General features: G+C 44.5%; 1 protein-coding gene across 1 annotated transcript in view; it reads right to left on the bottom strand.

Annotated features, from left to right (window-relative positions):
* The window catches only part of LOC135537362 (scavenger receptor cysteine-rich type 1 protein M130-like), a 78,412-nt gene extending 71,991 nt beyond the window's left edge, over window positions 1–6,421 (bottom strand). Inside the window, exon 1 of the mRNA XM_064963551.1 lies at window positions 6,326–6,421. Within this exon, the coding sequence (XP_064819623.1) occupies window positions 6,326–6,368 (43 nt within the window). The 5' untranslated portion in view covers window positions 6,369–6,421. The remainder of the gene's footprint in view (window positions 1–6,325) is intronic.
* Between the last annotated feature and the right edge of the window lie 5,603 nt (window positions 6,422–12,024).

Raw genomic sequence — 12,024 nt, 5'->3', positions numbered from 1 at the left:
GTAAAAGGTACCTGCATCAGTATAGTTGTCTAGCTGTGTAAAAGGGACCTGCATCAGTATAGTTGTCTAGCTGTGTAAAAGGTACCTGCATCAGTATAGTTGAAAGGGACATGCATCAGTATAGTTGAAAGGGACCTGCATCAGTATAGTTGAAAGGGACCTGCATCAGTATAGTTGTAAGGGACCTACATCAGTATAGTTGCCTAGCTGTGTAAAAGGTACCTGCATCAGTATAGTTGAGAGGGACCTGCATCAGTATAGTTGAAAGGGACCTGCATCAGTATAGTTGAGAGGGACCTGCATCAGTATAGTTGAGAGGGACCTGCATCAGTATAGTTGAAAGGTACCTGCATCAGTATAGTTGAGAGGGACCTGCATCAGTATAGTTGAAAGGGACCTGCATCAGTATAGTTGAAAGGGACCTGCATCAGTATAGTTGTAAGGGACCTGCATCAGTATAGTTGAAAGGGACCTGCATCAGTGTAGTTGAAAGGGACCTGCATCAGTGTAGTTGAAAGGGACCTGCATCAGTATAGTTGAAAGGGACCTGCATCAGTATAGTTGAAAGGTACCTGCATCAGTATAGTTGAAAGGTACCTGCATCAGTATAGTTGTCTAGCTGTATAAAAGGGACCTGCATCAGTATAGTTGAAAGGTACCTGCATCAGTATAGTTGAAAGGTACCTGCATCAGTATAGTTGTCTAGCTGTATAAAAGGGACCTGCATCAGTATAGTTGAAAGGGACCTGCATCAGTATAGTTGAAAGGGACCTGCATCAGTATAGTTGTAAGGGACCTGCACCAGTATAGTTGTCTAGCTGTGTAAAAGGTACCTGCATCAGTATAGTTGTCTAGCTGTATAAAAGGGACCTGCATCAGTATAGTCGAAAGGGACCTGCATCAGTATAGTTGAAAGGTACCTGCATCAGTATAGTTGAAAGGTACCTGCATCAGTATAGTTGTCTAGCTGTGTAAAAGGTACCTGCATCAGTATAGTTGTCTAGCTGTGTAAAAGGTACCTGCATCAGCATAGTTGAAAGGGACCTGCATCAGTATAGTTGAAAGGGACCTGCATCAGTATAGTTGAAAGGGACCTGCATCAGTATAGTTGAAAGGTACCTGCATCAGTATAGTTGAAAGGGACCTGCATCAGTATAGTTGTCTAGCTGTGTAAAAGGTACCTGCATCAGTATAGTTGTCTAGCTGTGTAAAAGGGACCTGCATCAGTATAGTTGAAAGGGACCTGCATCAGTATAGTTGAAAGGGACCTGCATCAGTATAGTTGAAAGGTACCTGCATCAGTATAGTTGTCTAGCTGTGTAAAAGGGACCTGCATCAGTATAGTTGAAGGGTACCAGCATCAGTATAGTTGAAGGGTACCAGCATCAGTATAGTTGAAAGGGACCTACATCAGTATAGTTGAAGGGTACCAGCATCAGTATAGTTGAAGGGTACCAGCATCAGTATAGTTGAAAGGTACCTGCATCAGTATAGTTGAAAGGGACCTGCATCAGTATAGTTGAAAGGGACCTGCATCAGTATAGTTGTCTAGCTGTGTAAAAGGGACCTGCATCAGTATAGTTGAAAGGTACCTGCATCAGTATAGTTGAAAGGGACCTGCATCAGTATAGTTGAAAGGGACCTGCATCAGTATAGTTGAAAGGTACCTGCATCAGTATAGTTGAAAGGGACCTGCATCAGTATAGTTGAAAGGGACCTGCATCAGTATAGTTGAAAGGGACCTGCATCAGTATAGTTGAAAGGGACCTGCATCAGTATAGTTGAAAGGGACCTGCATCAGTATAGTTGTCTAGCTGTGTAAAAGGTACCTGCATCAGTATAGTTGTCTAGCTGTTTAAAAGGTACCTGCATCAGTATAGTTGTCTAGCTGTGTAAAAGGTACCTGCATCAGTATAGTTGAAAGGGACCTGCATCAGTATAGTTGAAAGGGACCTGCATCAGTATAGTTGTCTAGCTGTGTAAAAGGGACCTGCATCAGTATAGTTGTCTAGCTGTGTAAAAGGTACCTGCATCAGTATAGTTGTCTAGCTGTGTAAAAGGTACCTGCATCAGTATAGTTGTCTAGCTGTGTAAAAGGTACCTGCATCAGTATAGTTGTCTAGCTGTGTAAAAGGTACCTGCATCAGTATAGTTGTCTAGCTGTATAAAAGGTACCTGCATCAGTGTAGTTGAAAGGGACCTGCATCAGTATAGTTGAAAGGGACCTGCATCAGTATAGTTGAAAGGGACCTGCATCAGTGTAGTTGAAAGGGACCTGCATCAGTGTAGTTGAAAGGGACCTGCATCAGTGTAGTTGAAAGGGACCTGCATCAGTGTAGTTGAAAGGGACCTGCATCAGTATAGTTGAAAGGGACCTGCATCAGTATAGTTGAAAGGGACCTGCATCAGTGTAGTTGAAAGGGACCTGCATCAGTGTAGTTGAAAGGGACCTGCATCAGTGTAGTTGAAAGGGACCTGCATCAGTATAGTTGTAAGGGACCTGCATCAGTATAGTTGAAAGGGACCTGCATCAGTATAGTTGTAAGGGACCTGCATCAGTATAGTTGTCTAGCTGTGTAAAAGGGACCTGCATCAGTATAGTTGAAAGGGACCTGCATCAGTATAGTTGAAAGGGACCTGCATCAGTGTAGTTGAAAGGGACCTGCATCAGTATAGTTGTCTAGCTGAGTAAAAGGTACCTGCATCAGTATAGTTGTCTAGCTGTGTAAAAGGGACCTGCATCAGTATAGTTGAAAGGGACCTGCATCAGTGTAGTTGAGAGGGACCTGCATCAGTATAGTTGAAAGGGACCTGCATCAGTATAGTTGAAAGGGACCTGCATCAGTATAGTTGAAAGGTACCTATCAGTATAGTTGAAAGGTACCTATCAGTATAGTTGAAAGGTACCTGCATCAGTATAGTTGAAAGGGACCTGCATCAGTATAGTTGAAAGGTACCTGCATCAGTATAGTTGTAAGGGACCTGCATCAGTATAGTTGAAAGGGACCTGCATCAGTATAGTTGAAAGGTACCTGCATCAGTATAGTTGTCTAGCTGTGTAAAAGGTACCTGCATCAGTATAGTTGTCTAGCTGTGTAAAAGGTACCTGCATCAGTATAGTTGAAAGGTACCTGCATCAGTATAGTTGAGAGGGACCTGCATCAGTATAGTTGAAAGGGACCTGCATCAGTATAGTTGAAAGGGACCTGCATCAGTATAGTTGAAAGGGACCTGCATCAGTATAGTTGAAAGGTACCTGCATCAGTATAGTTGTCTAGCTGTGTAAAAGGTACCTGCATCAGTATAGTTGAGAGGGACCTGCATCGGTATAGTTGAAAGGGACCTGCATCAGTATAGTTGAAAGGTACCTGCATCAGTATAGTTGAAAGGTACCTGCATCAGTATAGTTGAAAGGGACCTGCATCAGTATAGTTGAAAGGTACCTGCATCAGTATAGTTGCCTCGCTGTGTAAAATGCTATGCAGCTGTGATGCAGTCGGTGTGTTCGAAGCGTTAGGAAGTAGTTTGGGGCTGTAGAAATACAGATAAACCTAGGGTATGGCTAAATGGGGTGTGTAGAAATACAGATAAACCTAGGGTATGGCTAAATGGGGTGTGTAGAAATACCGATAAACCTAGGGTACGGCTAAATGGGATGTGTAGAAATACAGATAAACCTAGGGTTTGGCTAAATGGGGAGTGTAGAAATACAGATAAACCTAGGGTATGGCTAAATGGGGTGTGTAGAAATACAGATAAACCTAGGGTATGGCTAAATGGGGTGTGTAGAAATACAGATAAACCTAGGGTATGGCTAAATGGGGTGTGTAGAAATACAGATAAACCTAGGGTATGGCTAAATGGGGTGTGTAGAAATACAGATAAACCTAGGGTATGGCTAAATGGGGTGTGTAGAAATACAGATAAACCTAGGGTTTGGCTAAATGGGGTGTGTAGAAATACAGATAAACCTAGGGTATGGCTAAATGGGGTGTGTAGAGTCCCTCAACCAGTTGAAGCTAATTTATTATAAACTCAAAAGTAGTATTTGGAGAACAGCTAAACCCAGTGTGTCCCCAGACATTCACTATTTAACTGTACGAGAATGCTTAAAAGGTCGCAAAATGTTTTATATTGGTTATCGGTATGGTTTCTTTTTGGCAAGGAAAATATTGGATATCGGTATCGGCCAAACATGTACTATCAGTGCATCCCTAATAATAAGGATGTAACAAGATGGAACATCGTTGTGGAAATCTGTTGCAGCTCAAGTTGACTACAACATCCACAATGCAATGCTCTCTATGTGGGCTGGCTGGCTGGCTAGCTAAATGTATCTACACACAATAATACCAAAGACAATATCAGCATGTGAAGTAGCTAACTAGCTGTTAAATCGCCTAAACAACCTGCACTATCAATTTAGGAGTCTACAATCTCACCATATTCAACCTGCAGATCGATGTGTCTCCCAGAGTGGAATCTAACAGAAATACTGTTGAGGAGATGGGAAACGTTGCCCTTGCTACCTCAATAGGCGGTGCTGTGCATTCTGGGTGATTCTGGGACAAGGAGAGCGCTCTTTTAATACCCATGATTTTGGAATGAGATGTTAGATGAGCAGGTGTCCACATACTTTTGGTCATGTAGTGTACATTACCCTTCCATGCAAATGTGTAACTCTCTTTGCAGATGAGATTAAATCTAATTTAAGACATTTGATTTTGTCAGTTTTCTAAATCATTAATTTCAGAGGTCAGGGGTCAAGCTGAGCCGGACCAAGAGTGGAAAAGGTTGCTGGTTATGATGACATCACTGGTGAGAAGTCAGTAAAGACAAGATATTCAGTTGGCTGCATGTTAGTCTGTCAGCACTATCTCTGTTGACATCTCACTTTCTCTCCACGCCTTCTCTCTCTCTCTCTCTCTCTTCCTGACAGATAGCATCAGCCCTGTTGCCTTGGTAACATACCTCTATCATCTACACCCCCCTTCTCCTACTCTAACATCAGACCAATATAATATATAATATGTCAAGTATACGTAGTTCCATAAAACACTACTTGTTATTGGGTTTTAGAATGGTTTGTATGGACACATGACTTTCTTCATGTGGTATAATAAAGTTGACTAATATTGAACTGCTATAATCACTGTAGATTTATACTCTCCCTACCTGGTGGACTGAAGCTTTGAGCCTGGAGATCTGAGGAGAAAGAGAGAGACAGATTGGAAAGAGACAGAGAGAAAGGGAGGAGTCAGAGGAAGAGAGAGACAGAGATAGAGAGAAAGGGAGGAGTCAGAGGAAGAGAGAGGCAGAGGAGAAAGGGAGAGAGAGACAGAGAGATAGAGAGAAAGGGAGGAGTCAGAGGAAGAGAGAGACAGAGGAGAAAGGGGAGAGAGACAGAGAGAGAGAGAGAAAGGGAGGAGTCAGAGGAAGAGAGAGGCAGAGGTTAAATCAACATAACATGACCTTTCATGAAATGATGGGGATGACAGTGGTGCAACAACACCCATGTGTAAACACATTCGCCATCTCTCCTCCACCCTCTTCTCTCCTCCACCCTCCTCTCTCCCCTACCCTCTTCTCTCCTCCGCAAATCTCTCTATCCCCTCCCCTCCCATCGTCTCTACTCTACCCTTCTCTCTCCTATCCTCCACTCTCCCCTTCCATCTGTTCTCCCCTCCCCTTCTCTCTACCCTACCCTCTATCCCTTACCCTCCTCTCTACTCTACCCTCCTCTCTCGCCTATCTTGCTCTATGCCCTCCTTTCCCATCACCCCTCTCTCTCTCTCCCCTCCCTTTCTCTCTCCCCAACCCTCCTCTCTCCCTACCCTCTCTCTCTCCTCCTCCTCAAATCTCTCTCCCCACCCCTCCTCTCTTCTCATCTCTCTCTCTCTCTAGTTCTCTCTCTCTTCGTGACGTATAGTGTTGAACCTGTTGATCTTGACTCAGCTCATAGACCTCTATCAACTACACCCCTCCCTTCTCCTACTCCAATATAATATATAATACATAATATATACTCTCATTCATTTACATATAGACAGATACAATCAATCATTGACACACTGAATATACAACAGTCAGATGCATGACACCATCACAACTTAACTGACATTAGTGCCTGTCCCCAGATGGACAGTTAGACTACAGTAAAGTACATTTACAGGTGATCACATCATTGTCCTGCTTTGTGACACATTTTTACTGTCTGCTTCCAGTTGTATGTTATTTTACTAACCCTGCAAATTATAATATATCTTACAATATCAAAACATATCTCAGTAACTGTCACAAGTGTATCAGTATAACAGCATCCTACCTGTGCTCCACAACAGGGTCATCAGTACCACTGCAGGTATCATGTCTGTCTCTAACTGGGGCTCCACAGTCTGCTGTCATAAAGAGTGGACTGAAGAGTGGAAAATACTGCTAGGCTATATGACTTCTCTCTCATTACGTCCTAACTTCAATGATGTGAGATTAACTTCTTAGCAACTTATCTTGGATCAGTGGTTGAACACACTACAGCAAACTGATATGTTAAAAAAAACTCCACAGGAAACTGCTGACAGAGCAGCAACGTTTCACACAGTGTGTCCTATAATATCACTCCTAACTTTCTACTGCTTGAGTTCACCTCTTATAGAATATTGGCTTAACGTTCCAGCACCTAAATAGAAACAGTACCAGCACCCAAAATGAGTACTGATGAGGTCTCATGTTAGTGCAGGAGAAGAGGGGATGTGGTGTAGAAGCTAGAGGTCTGTTACCCAAGTCAACTCAACAGGCCTGATGCTATATGTCAGGGTCAGGCTGGGCTGGGCCAAGAGAGGAACAGGTTACTGGTTATGATGACATCACTGGTGAGAAGTCACTAATGAAAAGATATTAATTTGATTTAAATGTTTGTCTCTCTCTCTCCTCCCCTGTCTCCTCCTCAGTCTGTCAGTGAGTAAGAACTATCTCTCTCCTATCTCTCTCTCCCTCCTCCCCTGTCTCCTCCTGTCTGTCAGTGAGTAAGAACTATCTCTCTCCTATCTCTCTATCTCTCCCTCCTCCCCTGTCTCCTCCTCAGTCTGTCTGTGAGTAAGATCTCTCTCCTATCTCTCTCTCTCTCCCTCCTCAGTCTGTCAGTGAGTAAGAACTATCTCTCTCTCCTATATCTCTCTCTCCCTCCTCCCCTCTCCTCCTCAGTCTGTCGGTGAGTAAGAACTATCTCTCTCTCCCAGCCTTGTGGTTGATTAAAGCCCCCCCCCCCATCCACAGAAGGGGACACATCTGTGTATGTTGTGGTCTTGTGAATTCTGTCTGAATTCTGGTAAAGCTCTTTTATCTCAGCATGTCTACAGATTCTCTTTTCTCCCTGTATTTGTTGGCTTGGAAATGTTGATACCGGAGACAGTTATCAGAAGAAACTGTGTAACCAAGCATTTATAGAGGCTGAGAAATGCATTATAATTAATTGGAGGGTTGGTTATCCTCCAACAATGTCACAATGGACGGCAGAAATGTCTCGTTATGTATCACTAGATTTGATTTACTGGTCAACGTTCATGAGGTCAGGATGCCTTATATGGAAAACTGTAGGACAAAAGGATTCTGTACAAAAAACAGGACCACAACATGTTTTCAACAGCTTCTGGGTTGCTCAGTCCTGCCCTGGGGGTCTGCTGTCCTGTGTGTTGTCCCTCTGGCCTTGACCTAATACACCTGTAACCAATAGTGAATGTTTCACTCAGACCCTAAAGCTGAGTGGGATGTGTTGGGTTGGGGCTCTGCAGGGCAGTGGACACATAGGGACAGAACAGGGAGACCCAGCTATATTGAATCGAGCACACAGCCATGCAATCTCCATAGACAAACATTGTACTGCCAATGGCCTTACTGAAGAACTCAGTGACAGTCAACACGTCACCATCATAGTAAGCTACCTTTCCAACAAGTCTGTTGGTCTAATTTCCACCCTGCTCTAGCTGCCCCGGTCAACTGTAAGAGCTGTTATTGTGACGTGGAAACGTCTAGGAGCAGCAGTGGCTTAGCCTCGAAGTGGTAGCTCACACAAGCTCACAGAACGGGACCGCGAGTGCTGAAGTTCGTCGCGTGTAGAAATCATCTGTCCTCGGTTGCAACACTCACTTCCGAATTCCAAACTTCCTCTGGAAGAAACTTCAGCACAAGACCTGTTCGTCTGGAGCTTAATGAAATGGGTTTCTACAGCAGAGCAGCAGCACACAAGCCTCAGATCACCAGGTGCAATGCCAAGCGTCTGCTGGAGTGGAAACACTTTCTCTGGAGTGTTGAATCACGTTTCCCCATCTGGCAGTCCGTACCACAAACCTGGATTTGGCAGATGCCAGGAGAACGCTACCTGCCCCAAAGCATCGTGTCAACTGTAAAGTTTGGTGGAGGAGGAATAATGGTCTGGGGTTGTTTTTAATGGATCGTGTTTGGCCCCTTAGTTTCATTGAAGGGAAATGTAATCGCTACAGCATACAATTACATCCTAGACTATTCTGTGCTTCCAACTTTGTGGCAACAGTTTTGGGAAGGCCCTTTCCTGTTTCAGCATGACAATGCCCCTGTACACAAAGCGAGGTCCATACAGAGATAGTTTGTTGAGATCGTTGTGGAAGAACTTTACTGGCCTGCACAGAGCCCTGACCTAAACCCCATTGAATACCTTTAGGGATGAATTGAAATGTCGACTGTGAGCCAGGCCTGTTCGCCCAACCTCACTAATGCTGTTGTGGCTGAATGGAAGCAAGTCCCCGCAGCAATGTTCCATCATCTAGTGGAAAACCTGCCCAGAAGAGTGGAGGCTGTTATAGCAGCAATGTTCCATCTTCTAGTGGAAAGCCTTCCCAGAACAGTGGAGGCTGTTATAGCAGCAATGTTCCATCTTCTAGTGGAAAGTCTTCGCAGAACAGGGGAGGCTGTTATAGCAGCAATGTTCCATCATCTAGTGGAAAGTCTTTGCAGAACAGTGGAGGCTGTTACAGCAGCAAAGGGGGGACCAACTCCATATTAATACCCATGATTTTGGAATGAGATGTTAGATGAGCAGGTGTCCACATACTTTTGGTCATGTAGTGTACATTCCCCTTCCATGCAAATGTGTAACTCTCTTTGCAGATGAGATTAAATCTAATTTATAAAAAATGTTTTATCATTTTTTAAATCATTAATTTCAGGGGTCAGGGTCAAGCTGAGCCGGACCAAGAGTGGAAAAGGTTGCTGGTTATGATGACATCACTGGTGAGAAGTCAGTAAAGACAAGATATTCAGTTGGCTGCATGTTAGTATGTCAGCACTATCTCGGTTGACATCTCACTTTCTCTCCACGCCTTCTCTCTCTCTCTCTCTCTTCCTGACAGATAGCATCAGCCCTGTTGCCTTGGTAACAGACCTCTATCATCTACACCCCCCTTCTCCTACTCTAACATCAGACCAATATAATATATAATATGTCAAGTATAAGTAGTTCCATAAAACACTACTTGTTATTGGGTTTTAGAATGGTTTGTATGGACACATGACTTTCTTCATGTGGTATAATAAAGTTTACTAATATTGAACTGCTATAATCACTGTAGATTTATACTCTACCTACCTGGTGGACTGACGCTTTGAGCCTGGAGATCTGGGGAGAAAGAGAGAGACAGAGGAGAGAGAAAGGGAGGAGTCAGAGGAAGAGAGAGACAGAGACAGAGATAGAGAGAAAGGGAGGAGTCAGAGGAAGAGAGAGACAGAGATAGAGAGAATGGAGGAGTCAGAGGAAGAGAGAGGCAGAGGAGAAAGGGAGAGAGAGACAAAGAGATAGAGAGAAAGGGAGGAGTCAGAGGAAGAGAGAGACAGAGGAGAAAGGGAGAGAGAGACAGAGAGAGAGAGAAAGGGAGGAGTCAGAGGAAGAGAGAGGCAGAGGTTAAATCAACATAACATGACCTTTCATGATATGATGGGGATGACAGTGGTGCAACAACACCCATGTGTAAACACATTCGCCATCTCTCCTCCACCCTCTTCTCTCCTCCACCCTCCTCTCTCCCCTACCCTCTTCTCTCCTCCGCAAATCTCTCTATCCCCTCCCCTCCCATCGTCTCTACTCTACCCTTCTCTCTCCTATCCTCCACTCTCCCCATCCCTCTGTTCTCCCCTCCCCTTCTTCTCTACCCTACCCTCTATCCCCTACCCTCCTCTCTACTCCACCCTTCTCTCTACCCTACTCTCTCTTCCCTACCCTCCTCTCTCACATATCTTGCTCTATGCCCTCCTTTCCCATCACCCCTCTCTCTCTCTCCCCTCCCTTTCTCTCTCCCCAACCCTCCTCTCTCCCTACCCTCGCTCTCTCCTCCTCCTCAAATCTCTCTCCCCACCCCTCCCCTCCTCTCTTCTCATCTCTCTCTCTCATTCTCTCTCTCTTTGTGACGTATAGTGTTGGACCTGTTGATCTTGACTCAGCTCATAGACCTCTATCATCTACACCCCTCCCTTCTCCTACTCTAACATAACACCAATATAATATATAATACATAATATATGCTCTCATTCATTTACATAGAGACAGATACAATCAGTCATTGACACACTGAATATACAACAGTCCGATGCAGGACACCATCACAACTTAACTGACATTAGTGCCTGTCCCCAGATGGACAGTTAGACTACAGTAAAGTACATTTACAGGTGATCACATCATTGTCCTGCTTTGAGACAGATGTTTACTGTCTGCTTCCAGTTGTATGTTATTTTACTAACCCTGCAAATTATAATATATCTTACAATATCAAAACATATCTCAGTAACTGTCACAAGTGTATATCAGTGTAACAAAATCCTACCTGTGCTCCACAACAGGGTCATCAGTACCACTGCAGGTATCATGTCTGTCTCTAACTGGGGCTCCACAGTCTGCTGTCATAAAGAGTGGACTGAAGAGTGGAAAATACTGCTAGGCTATATGACATCTCTCTCATTACGTCCTAACGTCAATGATGTGAGATTAACTTCTTAGCAACTTATCTTGGATCAGTGGTTGAACACACTACAGCAAACTGATATGTTAAAAAAAACTCCACAGGAAACTGCTGACAGAGCAGCAAAGTTACACATAGTGTCCTATAATATCACTCCTAACTTTCTACTGCTTGAGTTCATCTCTTATAGAATATTGGCTTAATGTTCCAGCACCTAAATATAAACAGTACCAGCATCCAAAATGAGTACTGATGAGGTCTCATGTTAGAGCAGGAGAAGGGGAGATGTGTTGTAGAAGCTAGAGGTCTGTTACCCAAGTCAACTCCACAGGCCTGATGCTGTATGTCAGGGTCAGGCTGGACTGGGCCAAGAGAGGAACAGGTTACTGTTATGATGACATCACTGGTGATAGTCAGTGATAAAATATGGAGAGGAGAGGAGAGGAGAGGAGAGAGAAAAGAGGAGAGGGGAGAGAAAAGAGGAGAGGGGGGAGAAGAAGAGAGGAGAGGAGAGGAGAGGAGAGGAGAGGGAAAAGAGGAGAGGGGGGAGAAATGGAGTGGGGGAGAAGAAGAGAGGAGAGGAGAGGAGAGGAGAGGAGGAGGGAGAGAGAAAGAGGAGAGGGGAGAGAAAAGAGGAGAGGGGGGAGAAGAAGAGAGGAGAGGAGAGGAGAGGAGAGGAGAATAGAGGAGAGGAGAGGAGAGGAGAGGAGAGAGAAAAGAGGAGAGGGGGTAGAAGAGGACAGGGGGAGAAGAGAGTGGAGAAGAGGAGATGGGGAGAAGAGGAGAGAGAGAAGAGGGGAGAAGGGGGATGATGAGAGGGGGGAGATGAGAGGGGGAGAAGAGGAGAGGGGAGAAGAGAAGAGGAGAGGGGAGAGAAGAAGAGTATGGGAGATGGGGTGTCCTGTTTGTCTCCCACCGTTCCACTCAGAGGACTATCAAATCAATCATCAAATCAATGATATTTATAAAGCCCTTCTTACATCAGCTGATGTCTCAAAGTGCTGTACAGAAACCCAGCCTACAACCCCAAACAGCAAGCATT

This window comes from Oncorhynchus masou, unplaced genomic scaffold (genome assembly GCF_036934945.1).
Source record: "Oncorhynchus masou masou isolate Uvic2021 unplaced genomic scaffold, UVic_Omas_1.1 unplaced_scaffold_756, whole genome shotgun sequence".
Classification (NCBI taxonomy): Eukaryota; Metazoa; Chordata; class Actinopteri; order Salmoniformes; family Salmonidae; genus Oncorhynchus; species Oncorhynchus masou.
This window is presented reverse-complemented; position numbering and strand designations above follow the sequence as displayed.